The sequence below is a fragment of the Peromyscus californicus genome, unplaced genomic scaffold, assembly GCF_007827085.1.
Source record: "Peromyscus californicus insignis strain IS unplaced genomic scaffold, ASM782708v3 Scaffold_9__1_contigs__length_137607984, whole genome shotgun sequence".
NCBI lineage: Eukaryota > Metazoa > Chordata > Mammalia > Rodentia > Cricetidae > Peromyscus > Peromyscus californicus.
Genome location: NW_026294617.1, coordinates 20,028,522 through 20,046,356, shown reverse-complemented (window position 1 = coordinate 20,046,356; position 17,835 = coordinate 20,028,522). Strand labels below are relative to the sequence as shown.

General features: G+C 42.1%; 1 protein-coding gene across 1 annotated transcript in view; it reads right to left on the bottom strand.

The window, feature by feature from the left end:
• Positions 1-17,835, bottom strand: part of Fat4 (FAT atypical cadherin 4) — a 140,729-nt gene that overhangs the window by 71,388 nt on the left and 51,506 nt on the right. Inside the window, exon 2 of the mRNA XM_052730403.1 lies at positions 5,130-5,261. Within this exon, the coding sequence (XP_052586363.1) occupies positions 5,130-5,261 (132 nt within the window). The remainder of the gene's footprint in view (positions 1-5,129; positions 5,262-17,835) is intronic.

Below are 17,835 nucleotides of genomic sequence, written 5' to 3'. Positions count from 1 at the left end.
CTTGTCATAGGCTGAACCCTGCTCTAGCACGTCTGTGCTGCATTGGGCCACACACTGTCCTCTCTCTGCCTAGCCATCCTTGTAGGCATAATTGGAATCACATGACTACCTGCCAAATAGTGCTGTTTCAAAGATGAAATTGGATAATACCCATTTTCACAGGTAGAGTGATCCTTGAGAGAGGATGTAGGAAAATACTAGTTGACCATATCCTTCATTTTCTAAGGGAAGTATTTGATGATGTGGCCGTCTGCAACTGGAGAGAAGAGTCCCTGTTCTCCTACAGAAAGTAAGTCTGATGCCCTGTTATAACCACTGACTAGAACCCCAAGGTAGTAAGTATGGCTGGAGTTCTTGGTTTTATAAACCTGGTTTGGTTTAAACACAGATTCTGTAAGGAATTTTTTTTCTTATTTGTTACTATCCAGAAATTGATTCATTAAAATATTCAAAGAACTCTCGCAAGCAATACTAGGAAGCAAATGGTGTCAGGTGGAGATCAAAAGCAGACTGACTGGATTACAGATCCTAAGCTCCTGGACAGCTTTTATGTCAGAGGTTTTGATGTTTTACTGTGTGTGTTTCTGTTTTCCATTCATGTAAAAAGATCATCTTTGACAGCGTGAGGCAAAAACACTCTCATTCAAAACTTATGTTCAGTGTCCTTTATAGGCTTTTTTACAATGTGTTTCCAAAGCCAGTCTTAAATTTAATAAAGAAAGTGCCTCCAAATCTCCCATAACTTAATAAGAGAAGGCCTGAGTTTGACACGTTCTCTTTGTGGATTCACCTGTATCTAACATATTCACTGTAGTTTTATGGGTGAACAAAAGCATTCAAAAAGCATTTTCTGCTGTGGATCTACCCACATTCTGGACTGTTCCATGCCACGAAGAATTCCACCACTCTAGTGGAACCATGGCCATGGTTAACATCTACACTCCATTCTGAACCATCCAAGTGATAGACTAGTAAGCTAAGAGAATTTGAAGAAACAGGAACATTTTGAAACCATTATTCAAATGATTCCATACTTAGAAAAGCCCCATCTACAAAATGACTCAGGATAATAAACAATGTTCTTCAAATGGTAATCGTTCTCCTGAAAGGAAGTGAAGACCATGTCCATACAGCAATCTGTTCCCCTTCAGAATCAGCTGGTGCTATTTACTCATGAACAGCTGAAATGTCTCGTGGTTAAGGTGGGGGTTTTGTAAAGTCTGTTTGTTTAACATCTCAGTCCTGTCAAGTGGGGACACACCATTAAAGTACTACCCCTGTGTAGCCAGAGGCAGAGCCCCACGGGAGGATTTCAAGGTAAATGACAACATCGTGCAGTTGACTTTTCCAACCTGAAGTGTTGTTTTCAAAAACTGAACTTTTGAATGATCTGAGCTGTTCTTAGCATGCAGACTTGGTAACTGGAGAATGTGGCCTTCTGACACGGATCACTTTACTCAGTGGCCTGTGGTTTCTCTAAAACATGAATATCTGCATATCATATATATTGTCTTACTATATGTAATATATTATATATATAACATATAATATATATCTAAGTATACATATTATACATGAGTATTTCATAATATATAACAAATATATTAATTAAAGAGAAGTGTATAGATTAAAAATCAATAAGATGATTGAAATTTCCAGCAACATCTACATGCTCAGTGCCTTGAAGATGCCCATTTCTCCTCAGTCGGTAACACAGCAACTTCCTGTGTCCCTACAGAGTAGAAGAGGCATCTTGCATTTCAAGACTGTTCTGACAAAGCAAAGTGCAGCTAGGGCTTCAGTGGACAGGAAACATTCCCATGAGCTGTTTCCATTCCAACCAAGAGGTGAGGTGCTGAGAAAGCAAAGCCCATAGACTGAGGGATTATCCTGCTCTATACAGTCCAAGAAATGCTGGCTCCCCAAAAGAGCTGAAATATGCTGGTGCTGTGGGAATTTCCCCTTATTAAGAACAGGATGTATTGAAGGAGGAAAGAATCTCAATTGGCTCCATCTTTTTCAAACAAAGAACAGTGAGTTCGAGGCCAGCCTGTTCTACAGAGTGAGTTCCAGGATAGCCAGGACTGGTACACAGAGAAACCCTGTCTTGAAAAACAAAACCAGAAAAGAACAGTCCTAATGCAGACTTCAGATTTCTTGTGGGTTTGCTGATTCAATCTCCCTGACACCATGCTTTTCTACAACCTCCCACACAGCCCTTAGAGTCTGTGGCACCCCAGTCTTCTCCCCAATGTTTTCCCTCTACTGCCTTGACCAGCTGACAAGTGCCCCCAAGCTATTTATTCCTGCTTTACCCTCCTATACCTTCACCCTGCCTGACCCTGAACAAGCTGCTCCACTCCACATCTTTACATCCCATGTCTTTGTAAAGTGAGGTGTCTACATGACCATACCTGCATACTAACTTGAGTGTTAAATCTAAAAACCACCTCTCAACAAAAGTAAAACAAGATGTATGAAAACCAATTTGGGTGTAAATAACTAGAGACATATGGAATCTCCTACTCCTCCTCAAATGTCACTATGACTACATCTTAAAGATGAGTTTGAAGGCCGCTGGGCATGAGCTGCATACACTCTTCACTCTCAGGCATAGCAAAGCCCCAAGAGAAGCATACCATGCATACAACATGACACTCATGTCAATAACATGTGCTCTAGAAAGGGAAGTGTAAGGATAATCATCTCAAGATAATAGTTAACGATGGCTCTGATAGTCCCCAGGGGACAGTTCTTAGGAGAGTCATATACTGATGAAAACAATCAAATTTCCATACACAATTTATTTGCAATCCACCCTAATTTGGGTTGAGCAATCCCATATCAATCATAATATCCCACAGAGTCAACATCCATACCACTAAAATATTTATTAAAATTAGCATAGCTATTGCTTCATTTTTCTGAAGTGATTAGAACAAAACATTTCAAACAAATGAGTTACATTTCTCTCCTCCTCAATTGCCATTACAGCCATTCAGTGCTGATTATCTTACATCAACCGCATGATATTCATGTTGATGTTATATTCAAATTGGAGTTCATGAAACTTCATAAATGGATACAGCTAAATATATTCTATCAGTGACAAGCTTTAAGAAAGTGAACTATTTGCTAAACCATGTCAGATGTTACATAGAATCAATCAGTACAGGTGTTCATGCTCACAACTGTCAGTGATTACTGACCTGGGAATCAATATCAATATTTCTCTACAGAAAATAAAATAGTAGACACTAACAGAAATCATCAAATGTTTTCTAAAAGAAAACTACAGTTATCTAAAAATTTGTGTTTTATTCTCTTTCCTTTTACTAAATTTTATGAAATTAATCATGACTAGGCTATGATATTTCTGACTCTATTGTTTATTTATTTATTTGTTCATTTATTTACCTTTTTATTTATGTATTTTTGAAACATGGTCTCACTGCATAATCCTAGATGCTGGCATTCTCCAGGTAGACCAGGCTGACCTCCAGCTCACAGAGATCCACCTGTCTCTGTCTGCCTCCAGATTAAAAGTGTCCACCACCAAATGCATTCTTGTTCTACCTACTTATTCAATGTTAAAGAAAAAATCTGTAAACCGTTTAATCATAGTTTAAAAAAATCAAATGTCTAGACATTCCTGGGGTTGAGGAGGAAAGACAGTTCTGGGTGGGGCTTTGGTTGAGGGATAATGGGAGGATGTTCTGGTGTTTGGGAAGGCTTTCCACTAGATATCAGAGCAATAATTAATCCTTTCACGCATAAGAAAGGAGAAACCAAGCAAGGAGCTTTTATGTGGGGAACACTAAATTAACTCTGTAACCTCCCAGGCTATTGGTAGCATGGCTATTGTGTGTCTACACTTAAAATAAAATATAGAGGATGATAATCTATATTGTGTCTAAATTTAACATTTGCCAATAGGTATGAAATTTGTTTATTACAATAAATTGAAAAACTCATTAGTTTTTCTGCATGACAGCCTTAGATATTACACATTTTTTAATTTATATAGGCATAAATATATATATATATGATATACAATTATTTCAAAGTATAAAGATTTTAAGGTCACCTTAAATATTGTTAGTTTTAATTTTTTTTCAATTACAAATGAAATAAAAATAGATCCTTGGTTCTGTGAAAGCAAATAGAAATGAAGAAAAGGTAAGAATAAAAATCCAATTTCAATGTCTTAATTTTTTAAAAAAATGACTTGACCAAGAAATCTAAAACACAAAGGAAAAACAACTGAGTTGTCAGTTGTTGATCAGAAAGATCCTCCTAACCGACCTTGTCTATTCTCATATTCTCATTCTTTTTCTCCTGTTTGTGTTGGGAGGGTAGGTATGGGCTTACATGGGTGCAGGTGTGTGTGAGTGCATGTGAAGATCAGGGATCAACTTGGGTGTTTCTCGGGGGTTATCCAACTTTAAATTTTTAATTCTGTCTCTTCATCTCTCTGTCTGCCTGCTCTCTCTCTCTCTCTCTCTCTCTCTCTCTCTCTCTCTCTCTCTCTCTCTCTCTTTGGTGTGTGTGTGTGTGTGTGTGTGTGTGTGTGTGTGTGTGTGTGTCTGTGTGTGTGTGTGTGTACATGCACATGGGTGCAGTGTCCATGCAGGTCAAAGAGTATGTTAGATTCCCTGGAGCTGGAGTTACAGGCAGCTGTGAACCGCCCAAGGTGGGGCTTGGGAACTGAATCCATGTCCTCTACAAGAGCAGCCAGTGCTTTTGACTGCTGAGCTATCTCTACAGTCTCACCACAGAGTCTCTCATTGAGACCTGGGGCCCACCAAATAGTCTAGATGGGCCAGACAATCTGTCCTAGAGACCCTCCTTCCTCTGCTTCTCCAGTGCTGGGTTTACAAGCCAGTACCACTGCACCCAGCAGTTTTATGAAGGTGAAGAGGTTTGAACTTGGGTCTTCATGTTTGTGAAACATACACTTTACAGACTGAGCATATTGCATTCTTATATCACAGTTAGAGCAAACTAATAGATGCTGTCTGGGAAAGAACACAATATCTGTAACCTTAGACACTGCACACTAGAGCTCCCAGCATGCACTTCAGATTCTGTAAGTCACTGCTATTATAGATTCTAAAGACATGAGCTACCTCATCAGCATCCACAGCAGTCAGCTGCATAATCTTAGAGCCATCTCCAATGTTCTCTTCCACAGTGAGGTCCAGAGTGTCTGTTGGAAACACTGGTGGGTTGTCGTTGATATCCTGAAGTGTTATTTCTACCTACAAAGAAAAAGGAAACAAAACCATACATGAGGGCTCTACCCAAAATGCAGACCTGGAGTCCATGCAACTATCCTTCCCAAAATGAATCAAAAACAACCCAAAAAGCAGGACTCCTTGAAGGAAGGGTATAAAATATTCATAGGGACAAATAAGGCCAATCAAACAGCATCTGATTTGTTGATGGTAAATGATTTTAAATGGTCACAATGGAGTTCATACTGGAAAATGTCCCCGAGAGTTGTCACTGGAACTCCTTTAAAGCTCTCCCCAAACCAGGGACCATCTGTCTTGCAACCCATGATGTCAGGTGACACTGGAGGTGATATAAACAGTTTTGCCAGAAATGTTTGCACAGTGTTAACTAACGCCTGTGGGAAGTTAAGACAGTAACACATTGTTTCAGGAAGCTCTTGAAATTTCTCCATGTAACATCAACCCTCTAATTTGGGAACACAAAAACTACACACTTTCCATCTTGACTCCCATTTGCAGTAACAAAAATGCATCAAGCCCCCCTTCAAAAGCCACGTTCCAGACATCACAAGTATGAAGTGCGTCTTTGAAAGATCTTAGAGCTAATTTCCCTACCTAAGAGACATTTTCTAAAGTAAAGATCTACAAAGTCTGAACAATAACTTCCAGTCCCTGTGTTTCTCATCTGAGTTGGGTGTGAGAATTAGAGCCTCTGAGAAGAGGGAAGAGAGCTGCCAGTGTAGTAAAGGCTTCCTTGGAGAAGATCACAAATTAAGTCAGGGAGAAAAACTCACCCAGCCAGTCAGCAAGGAAGTATTTCTCACAGAATCAGTGTTCTGTAAGAAGTCATTATTCATAGGTATCCTGTGAAGACCCTATCAGATCCAGGGGTTAAAATGAGAACTGAGGAGAGAAGGGGGCCAGCAGAGAATATGGTTTTTCCTCAAGAGACACAGGAAAGGGGAAGAGAGCATTAGGTGGGCACAATGTCACTCTCTGACCCAAAATGTTGGGGAAAACTCAGACAATTTAGACAACTAAGTGGATGAAAAATTGATAAAAAGAAAACAATATACAGAGTTTAATATCTAATAATTGCTGTGAGTCTCGCTCTACCTTTAGTGGAAGAGATTTGCTCACCAGCAAACAGTTCAGCCTCTCCCAGGCAAAGGCAAGAGAGGCCAGCAGGAACCCGCAGCTTCCCTCTCCACCAGTGAGGGCTCTCTCCACCCTCCTTCTGAACATTACAGTTGCCTCCATGGCAGCTGTAAGAGGAAGCTAGGCATCTGAAGGCTTATAAATGCCATGGGTCTACAAACAAATTGGGCTCTGCCCCTCGCCCAATTGAACTTGAACACTTCATGTCTCTTGGCCTCTATCCCTCATCCCAAAATCAAGTCTACGTAGGAAAACTTAGAAATACACACACACACACACACACACACACACACACACACACACACACACACACACAGAGAGAGAGAGAGAGAGAGAGAGAGAGAGACGTCTCCTATGGCTGAAAGCTTCAGGTGTTGGTCCTGACTTTCCACCTGGTTCACCACTGAATACTCCAGGCTTGCTAGCTCACCTGGAGATTCCCCTGTCTCCACTTTCTGTCTAGTTCTGGGGAATTGGGATTACAAATGTACTACAGTGTCCCAATTTACTTCTAGGGATTAGGACTTGGGTCTTCACCCTAGCACATCAGGTTCTCTACCCCCTGAGATATCTCCTCAAACCCCCAGAACAACTAGAGCACAATTAGCTGCCAGTGACAGATCTCAGATCCACAGTGGCCCTTCCTTTGTCTTTTAAGGGAAAATACAGAAAGTATTTTTCAACTTGTACTCTCTCCATTCAGGAATCTGATGAACTATTTTAGCATTCCAGATAAATCACTATTTATTATTGTTCCATCTAAAAAAACAATCAGATTTAGAAAGAAAGAGATCTTTATGTTAATTATGCTTTTGGATATATTTGCAAAACTTCCAATGATAGATTTCTGTGTTTTATATGATAGTTCAAAACAAGCCTTTCTACATCTTCATCCAGGCAGGAGATTAAAACAGTTAACATAGGAGTCAAGACAGTGAGCCAAGCCCAGTCCTTTCTGTACTCGCTGAGAGAAATGACTGCACCAATGTGAAAAGGCAGCTCAGAGAAATCCCCAGGGTCAGGAGACAAATTTCTTTTCCCCAAGTTGTCAACAGTAGGTTTCTAATTGGGGAGGAAGGATTTCAATGTCTCAATTTGAACATCCATCTATAAGCACCTTTCACCTTTTCCCTTAATGAACAGTGTCTTGTCCTATTTTCTCCTGTGATGTTCATGGCTAACACAGGCCCAGCACTTCATAAACACCAAAACGCTGGATGATAAATGTTGGAGTGAGTGAACATACCACAGGCAAAGCAGTCCAGATTCCAGAAGAGAATAATTTGTGAATGTGTGAAAATGTGGTTATAGTTTGGCTATATTTTTTGAATATCACTCACTGTATTTGTTGGATACACACAGGTTTTCATAGTAACACACTGTTCTATACAACTTGAAGCTGACATGCACCATAGTTCTGGATTGTTACTAAGCCCAGGATCTGACTCCCGTGAAGAAGGCTGTGCATGCTTGTGTATGTGCACATGCATGCGGGGACACACACACACACACACACACACACACACAGCCTAAAACAATGTGTGGCATGTGTGCTAGTTTGTTATAACTATTAAAATACACAAGCCTGTTAGCCAGTTCATGCACTTAAGGCATCATGAAGCCTGTTTCAAAGTCTTTGCCTGCATGAGCCTTTGCAAAACGATTCTCAATGAGTGGAGAAAATGTTTTGTGTCCTTTTAAGCTTATAGAATGTGTGGCACACTGAAAGCTCAGAGAGCTATTCACTTATAAAATGTATTAACATTTAAGAAACCTGGAAGAGCATCGTGCTCACTTCCTTTTATTTTACAGAGAGCGTGAGCCAAGGCATTGAAACGTCAAGTGCTTTTATCTAAGGAAAACAATGAGAGGCCACAGGGCCAGGATCCATTGAATTTTCCTCAGCTGAGTGTAGAGTCTGGAATGCTGAGCTGGTTTGATGATGTACCCAAGGCCACTGGTCTCTGCCCTTAGTTTTAAAGCAGAAATCTACACTCAAAGCTTGTCCTTTGTGGTGATATATTGTGTACCCTAATAAAATCTGTCTGAAGATGAGAGGACAGAACAAGCCATTAGATCAAAGGTAGAGGCCAGGCAGTGGTGGCACACACCTTTAATCCCAGCACTAAGAAGGAAGTGAAATGGCTGAGTGGAGAAAGGTATATAAGGCATGAGGAGACACGAATTAGAATTCTTTTTGGCTGTAGCCCTTTTGACTGCCAATTCAGAGACATTCAGTCAGAGGATTCGTGGAGTTGGTGAGGTGAGAAGTAGCTGTGGCTTGTTCCTTTGTCTCTCTGATCTTTCAGCATTTACCCTGATATCTGGCTCTGGGGATTTTTATTAAAAGGCCATTTAGGATTTGTGCTACAGTCCTTATTCAAAAATAACATGAAAATTATGTCTGAGGAAGTTAATACCTAAAGAGATGCATGAAGAGCCAATTGGTTAAGAAAGTGAAATAGAGAGAGAAAAGAAAGAAAGGAAGAGAGAAGAAGGGAGGGGGAGGGAAGAAAGAAGGGAAGGAAGGAGGAGAGAATAGAATACAAAAAAAGAGAGGAGAGGAGAGGAGAGAGGATTTTATCCAATTTTCCCAAATTTAGGATATTTCATCTGTGGCTTGTGGAAAGATATTCAGATAGGTGTGTCTTCAAGTTCAATCACTCAGTAGGAAGTTCGAGGTGTATATTACAATACAATACAATAGAGCTGTAGTGTAGATACAGGCATAATTGATTGCTTTTCAAAATCAGAAAGATGTGCTTTCTTCCTAAATATTGAGATCCTTTTAACCATTTCAGAAATTACTGACAGCTAAATAGTTGGAGAGACAGAAAGTACACACACTATGAAATAGCGAGCCACACTATGTCAGGGCAGAAAAGGCCGTTGGCTGAGCGGCAAGCATAAGACAGAACATCCCGGCCGTTTTGTCTCTGTGGAACTAACACTTTAATTAAATCCCATGTGGACTCTTAGATACCTGGATTGTATAAATTATGGAAAGCATTGCATCAAAAATAAAAATTAGAGTTCACATGCAAATGTACTACCTCTATGGATGTTGAGGGATTACATCAAGATTATATAAAAGTACAATTTTTAAGTATTTTATAATTGTGCGTGTATGTGTGTGTGTGTGTGTGTGTGTGTGTGAAAGAGAGAGAGAGAGAGAGAGAGAGAGAGAAGAGCACACTCATGTGCATGCACATAGATACAGTACCTGCAGAGCTAGGAATGGAGTTACAGGTGACTGTGCACTACTCAGCGTGGGTGCTGGGAACTGAACTCAGGCCCTTTTGAAAGAGAAGTGTATTCCCTTAACCTCTGAGCTATCACCCTAGCCCTAAGAGTACAACTTTTAATGAATTGTTTTTGCTAAAATATATCTCAATAACAGAAGGTTATGGCTCTAAATTTTCTACATCTATCCATATGCTGCTGAAGTTGGTAGAGACGGAGATATGCTTATTCTAAATGCTTAGGGTTGGCGCTTTCCTGGTGGGCAGCTGCTTCTAGAACTGGGGATATTTGTATGGCTATAATGACATACTTGGGGCAAGAAACTCAAGTCTAAATACCACACTCACTTTGTTTCATAAGTATCCTCTACACATATATTTTATGGCATATTTTCAGTTTGCCTGTGTCTCGACTGCTTCCCAGAGGCAAGTGTGGAATTTTCCATTTGTGGCAGCATTTCCAAGCTCCAAAAAATGTGTGTTTTGAAGTACTTTAGATTGTCAGAGTAGAGACATTTAGCCTGTCACTGAGACTCTCCAGTTCCCAAAACTGTTAGTAACACTCCAAATAGTGACTTCTAGATTCTGAGATTTGGAGAGGACGAATCTGGCTTGTTCATATTTACTACTTACCCCTTCCTAACAGCCTCTTTCTTCTAGGGATGTGTCCTTAAAGCAAACCTGTGTTTAGGTGTCTGCAGCAGGGGCTTCCTACTGGAACATGAGGAGTACACTGATTGAAGCTGTCTTCTAAGTCATGATAGCGAGACTCGCCCCAATCCGGCTGCACTCTTAGCTCCTTTGTATTCCTCTGGCCACCAAGTGTCTTCCTGGTGGCATTAAATGCACTGTGATAATTTACTGACACCATGCCAGTAATGACGGCTGAAACATTAGCAGAGTTTGAGACAAACATCACTGCGACCTGTGCAGAAGGGGTTCCCTTTGAGAGAGCATGTGGAATCCTCAGCGGGACCCAGCACCACGACAGGTGCAACCAAGCTGAGTAGCACAGTGAGCATGGCCCACACCAGGCCATCAGGCTGTCCTTCCAGGGACATTTTGCTAAATGAGACCTAGGTCATAGGCATGTAAACTGGGTATGCACTACTGAAAATCGCTGAGGAAAATATTCTAGTCTTACTCTGAACACAGTTTTTATTTTTATTAGAGTGATATAGATGCTGGAAAACTGCCAGCTCCTCTTCTGTATGGATATCCCAATCCTCTTCTGTATGGAGATCCCACCCCTCTTCTGTATGAAGGTCCCACCCCCTCTTCTGTATGGAGGCCCCACCCCCTCTTTTGTATGGAGGTCCCACCCCCTCTTCTGTATGGAGGCCCAACCCCCTCTTCTGTATGGAGGCCCCACCCCCTCTTCTGTATGGAGGTCCCACCCCCTCTTCTGTATGGAGGCCCCACCCCCTCTTCTGTATGGAGGTCCCACCCCCTCTTCTGTATGGAGGCCCAACCCCCTCTTCTGTATGGAGGCCCCACCCCCTCTTTTGTATGGAGGTCCCACCCCCTCTTCTGTATGGAGGCCCAACCCCCTCTTCTGTATGGAGGCCCCACCCCCTCTTCTGTATGGAGGCCCCACCCCCTCTTCTGTATGGAGGCCCCACCCCCTCTTCCACATTGAGGTCCGGTTGATCCACTCCAGGATCTATTCAGTCCTCATGTATGATCAGTCACTTCCTTTGGCCCTGAAGAGGAAAACGCCACTTTTCCTGCCTGACCTGAAATGTCATGTGGATTTTACATTTCCCAAAGATGTCTGGGCTCAGCTGTGCAGAAAGGCCAGGATTGCTGGGACACAGGACCTGACCATCTACCCAGGATACTAGAGAGTACTGTTTATTACACAGCCAGCAGGGGGACTCATTAGAAACACAGATAGATAATCAAATTTAGAGGTAATGTGTTAATATCTACTCCGACTAGAACCAGATACTATGTGATTTATATTATTCAATGGGATTGGCTCATTGATTTTGCTCTGTGAGCCCCTGGGAGCAAAGATTAAATTCATATGAAAGCCTACATTTGCTATAATACCCCTCCCCTCAGGTGCTAATTATCAGCCAGAACTCTGGCATTCTGCTTTAGTTTTGTTTTCATTTTTGGTTATAGATGAACTAACCAGATGGCTTCATCAATAGAGCAAAAATCCAAGCCCTGTTGACACTGTAATGTGTGGCTTTGGGCTCTACGTACTTTCGCATCTTAAAACGAAAACTAGCACAGCTGTAAAGGTTGGTTCCAGGGTCCACCCAGCTGCTTTGATTTTGTTCTTCAATCCTTTCCCTCTTTGGGGTGACCACTGGGAATTTTGTTGCCATGAGTCTGGGGGAAGCTTTCCCTGTGTTCTGAACAGTTCATCGTGCTACAGAGCCAACATGCATTACAGTTCACGAGTGACTCACATTTTAGTTATGAGAAGGTCTTAACAAGGAACAGCTTACATTTAAATGCCCAAATGTCAGGACCGCGGTGTTTGGACTGTGGAGGCACACAGGGTCATGTCAGTCGATGAGCAATACTTTCAGGTATTTATTTATTTATCGTGTAGAACCGACCTAGTTCCACAGTCTGCGGTGATAAGAGTGTGTGTCTCATTTCGACGGCTGACTGGAATCCTGATGGGAGAAATCAGACTTTGGAGGAAAGACTTCACATCCCACCATGTGAGAGCCTGGCAGGGGCTGTGTGTGAGCTGTTAGGAAAGCCAAGGGGAGCCACAAAGTATGTCCTGCCTCAGTGAACCCCACACTCTTGAGATCTGAAACTTGCTACAGGACCAGAAGCTATTGAAGTCTCAGGGGGCACCAAAGAGTAATTCTATATATTTAGGCATCTTTTTTCTTAAGATTTATTTCATTTGCTTTTTCTTTTAAGTGTATGAGTGTTGCTCGCATATATGTGTGTGCATTTTGTGCATGCCTGGTGCTCAAGGAGGCCAGAAGAGGGTGTTAGATCCCCTGGAACAGGATTTATAAACAGTTGAAAGCTGCAATGTAACCATTGGTGGGAATGGAATCCAGGTCCTCTGTAAGAGCAGTCAGTGAGTTCTCATAACTGCTCTTTCCAGCCCTGAGGTATCTTTTCCACTTTAGAACTGAAGAAAGCCAGGCGTGGCTGTTTAGAACCATAATTCCCGAATTCGGGAGGCCTAGGCAAGTGGCAGCCCAAAGAGTGGTCAGCCCAGGCTAGAGAACAAGACCCATCTTAAACCAGACAGCTGGAGGAAAATTCTGTGAGACTGGAAAAATGGTTCAGTTACTGACCTTCTTTTCATGAGCATGAAGGCCTGACTTCAACCCAGGATCTGTGTGAAAAGCCTGGGCAAGGTGGTGGGTACTTCAGGTCTGGGAAGATGAAGATAGCTGGCTTCCTGCAATTCCCTGGCTGGCCAACCTAGACTTTGGGCAAAGTCCCAGCAAGAGACCCTGTCTCAAGTAGTTTATAATAATAATTATCATCATTATTATTGTTGTCATTGTTATTATTACTATTAAAAAAGTGAATCACTTCGGAGACCCAACACCCAAAGTTGTCTGACATTCACACACAGGTAGGCACACACACGTACACACACACACACACACACCTCTGTTCACACACAAACATACCCATACATGCAAGCTGCACACACACTTTCACATAACACACATATTCATATACAAAATGCAAATGCATTAGGATTTTACTAGAAAATGAATAGTTAACTGTCATTGCATCTATACATTGTTTTACAGAAAACACTTTAGTAAAAGAAATGCGATTCAGAAGTTAATCTGCCTGCTAACAATGAAGGTAGTAGTTGATTGCTTTGGGGATGCAAGGCTATTATGCATTTCTGCATTTGAAACGTTGTCCAGTATAAATGAAATTATAGGTTCAGGTAGGCACGTGTCCATTACTCCACACTAAGGTGACTTGTTCTCGTCCAGTTGTTCCTGAATATCAGGGAAGAGGGAACATGTGCCTTTTCAATTCTTTAGTTTCACTTTTAAAAGCAAATTGGAAATCACATAAAGAGCTTCAAGACACAGCTTATTACCCATATACGCAACACGGATGTGACCATGCCCAATTAAATTTCTCAAACCAAAGCCATTATGCTAATCTCTCACCACTAAAGCTCTCCCAGCAGTCGGGAGCATATGTTCTTGGAATTTTGATGCATTTCTCATAGGAAAGGAATACTTGTAACAGACAGACTTGGAGAGGAGCCAGTGGTGATGAGGGTGGCCAGGGGTGCAGGCACAAAGCAATTATGTCCATTCTGCAGGCAGCGTGCTTTCCATAGCTCACTAAGTGTGTGGTGACACAACAAGAAGCCAGGGCTGCGGCAATTTCAATACTGTTTAAGTCAGAACCAAATAAGGAGTTCTAAGGCCACCATACGCAACCACGTCAACTCCTCCTGAAATCAAAACTGCATAATTTCTACATTTACCCAGATTCTTACACATGCCCTAAAGCGCATGCAGAGCAAAAGATGGAATAAAAGATGTGTGGTTTTCATGTGGAACTTAAGTAAATTTTTATGTTTCTTCAAAACAAACACTCTGCAAAGGCATTCCAGAATGTTCTTTTTGGTAGATGTTGACCTGAATAACGGAAACACATATCAAAGGGAAATTTTAATAAAAGGCAAACAAATGAAAAAGTTCTGTCAAGATTTGTGAACCCACTTTTTCCCTGCTTAGTGGGCTCTCGACATCATGAAGCAGTGATACTGTCTCTGCAGACTCCTGAAGGGGTGGGAGACAGCTCAGCCTATGAAGGGCTTGCTTCATGAGCATGAGACCCTGGCTTCCAGCCCGAGAACCCTTGCAAAAGAAAGCCAGTCATCCTGGTGCTTGCTTGTTATGCTAGAGCTTGGGAAGCAGAGACGGAGGCCCCTGGGACTTGCTGGCCAGCTAGGCTAGCCTGAGTGATGTGCTCCAGCCAGAGAGAGACTGACCCAACAAAAGGCAAAAGTATATAACACCCAAGGAACAACAGCCAATGTTGTCCTCTACACACACACACACACACACACACACACACACACACACACACACACACACACACATACACACACACACACACACACACACAGCTACACACACACATGCTCACTACTGAAAACTGGAAATGTCAGGCTTGTATTAAGAGCAGAAGCTGTGGTTATTCACCGATTGGCTGACTGGCCCCCGCTCTTCACCCCTCTCCAAAAATAACTACGCGTCCCTCCCACTAACCTTGTTATTTCTCCCAATGACTCCCGACTAGGAGTTCATCTATGACACTCCATTTGAATGGTAGGGTAGTCACAAATGGAGAAGATTGAAATGTCCTTGAACAGTTAGTCTCCTGGTACCCGGGAAAAGGATGGTGCGTATTCAGTGGAGCTGTCAGAGATGAGAAATCTGTAGCCCAAACTAGAGCTTCCTGCCTGAATCATAGCCTAGAGCAGCCACACTGACAACTACCCAGAGATGCACGAGGAAGTGCATCCCTGTCACCCTGTCAGGTACAGGGTTTTTCACTGTGAAACAATACTGGGCCAAGCTGAACAGGTGCATGGAGGAACAGAAGGGAACTACTCCCTGAATTGTGTCCATAAGTTTAATGTTCTAAGTCATGGTTGATGAGACACAATAAAGAGAAAAAAGCCAGTGGCTCATGGCCTGAGGTATGCCTGGTACTCGAGGTATATTTTATTGCTCTGAGCTTGTTGATAAGCTCTACCGCCATATGTAGCATGCCAGTCTGCTCTCCGCTGCCTGTTGTGGGGATGAGGTACGGCAGTAGTGAATGTGTCGTGTCCCCTGTCCAGGGCAGCCAGATGAAAGCTCCAGGATACCTGAATAAACATCACTGATGTTGAGCATGATACCAACTAAAATGTCAATTTCCACAGAATAGAGTGGTGACTCAAAGGTGCTAAAATGCACACTGGAAATGACAGCTTTTTCAACAAATGGTGGCGAGAAAACTGGACATGACATATAGAGAAATGAAGCTAGAATCCCCATCTCCCACCCCAGACAAAAACTAACTCCAAATAGATCAAAGACCTTGACGTTAGATCTAAAACTTTGAGTATAAATCAGGTGTACGATTCCACTTACAACAGCCTCAAAGAAAAATGATTAAAAAAAATACATTGTAATAAACCTAACCAAGGAAGGGAACGGCCTCTATGATAAAGACTACAAAACATTGAACAAAGAAACTGAAGAAAACAGAAAGATCTCTCGTGCTCACAGATTACAGAAATCGAAATCCTGAAAGTTCTATCTCCCCCCAAAACAAGGGCAGATTCCATGAATCCCCATCAAGTTTCCAGTGACATTCTTCATGGAAATAGAAGAAAATCTTAAAAATCATATGGAAACACAAGAGAGCCCTGAGAAGGAAAGCAATTGTGAGCAAAAGGGATGCTGCCAGTGGTGTCCCCATGCCTGATCTCAATTTACACTGCAGAGACATCGGAATAAAAACAGCATGGTACGGGCACAAACGCAGACTCAGTAATAAAACAGAATAGAGGAATAGACACGAGAACCTGGACACAAGGCCACACAACTACAACCACCTATTCTTTTAGATGCATGACAAAGATACACAGTAGAAAAAGACAGCATCTTCAACAAATGGCCCTTGGAATCCTGGGTAGCTGCTCATAGCATGAAACTAGATCCTTATTTCTCACTCTGCTTGGAAATCAGTTCCAGATGGATCACAGGATTCAGTGCAGACCTGAGAAGCTGAAATTGATAGAGGAAAGAGTGGGCGTGTGCTTCCCAGTCCAGGCATAGGTAAGGATGCTCTAAATAGAATCCCAACAACTCGGGAGATACAAGTAATAATCAACAGGTGGAACCTCACAAGACTAGACACAACAAAGGAAACTGTCAAGTGTAGAAACAACCTACAAAATAGGGAAACAACACAATTTTGAAAACTGGGCCAGGAATCTGAACAGAGTGCTTTCAAAGGAAGGAATACAAGTGGCAAATACACATTGAAAATATCATCAAGACCATTAACCTGGGAAATGCAACTTTAAACTGTCCTGAGGAGCCACTTAACTCCATTCAGAGTGGCTAGCATCAAATAAACAATGGACAGTAAAAGCTGTCCAGGATGTGGGGAAAGGAGAACACTTACCCACTGATGGTAGGAATGTAATTGATGCGGCCACTATGGAAGTCAGTGTAGCGGTCCCCACACAGCTAGAAATAGATCTTTCATATGAGTCAGCTATTCTACTCTAGGACATATACCCAAAGAATTATATATCCCTCTTGCACATTCCTATTCACTGTGGCTCTATTCACAATAGTCCAGAAGTGCAAATAGCCTAGATGTCCATCAACTGATGAGTGGCTGATGAAACTGTGCTACATACATGCAGTGGAATTCATGTATTTCCACTGTAAGAAGGTGTGCCTTCCACCAACACACCATTCATTAGGCTAGATGTTCTTACAGAGGCACAGAGAGAAAATGGGGGTCCATCTGAATGCCCTGAATGTTAGACAGTGTACATGGCTTGAATCCATAAGGGAACTCAGGTCTTATCAGTACTTGGGTCAGTTTCATAAGGCTTTAGTACTAGAGCTAACATCCTCTCCATCACTGAGACTTCAGTGCTGCTGGGAAGCCCAGCACGCTGTACATATGTTAGAAACTAAAGCCAGCTGCAGGTCTCAGCCTCTAAGACCCCAGACCACTCAGGCGTTTGTTCTTTCACTGTTCCGCACTTGTTCACGTTACTCTTCACTCCAGGGTACACGTTCTCACACAGCCCACTAGGCTGTGTGACATTGCCAGGCTCATGGATAGTGCTTGGACTTCAGCACCTGTCAGCACTCTGTGGTGAGTGAGAATAACCCTGTATGTTGTTCAGTGCTGGGCAGCTTTTTACTTTATTTTGGCCAATTAACTGAAAATCACTTTGGTGTAATAACACCACATAACAGATTAATATTGCCTCTCAATCATATACTCAGTCCTGAACTCTGGGCATCTCAGTGAACTCTGCAGTTAGAATGGAAATTCTGAAGCCATAAAGCTTCAATGAGGGTTTTACACCTCCACTGTCAGCTACACTTTTATGCACTTCTTCTCACATCAGGAACTTGACAAGGATGCCCATTCTCCATGCTCTTACTAATAAAGGGCTCAAAGTCTCAGGCTAT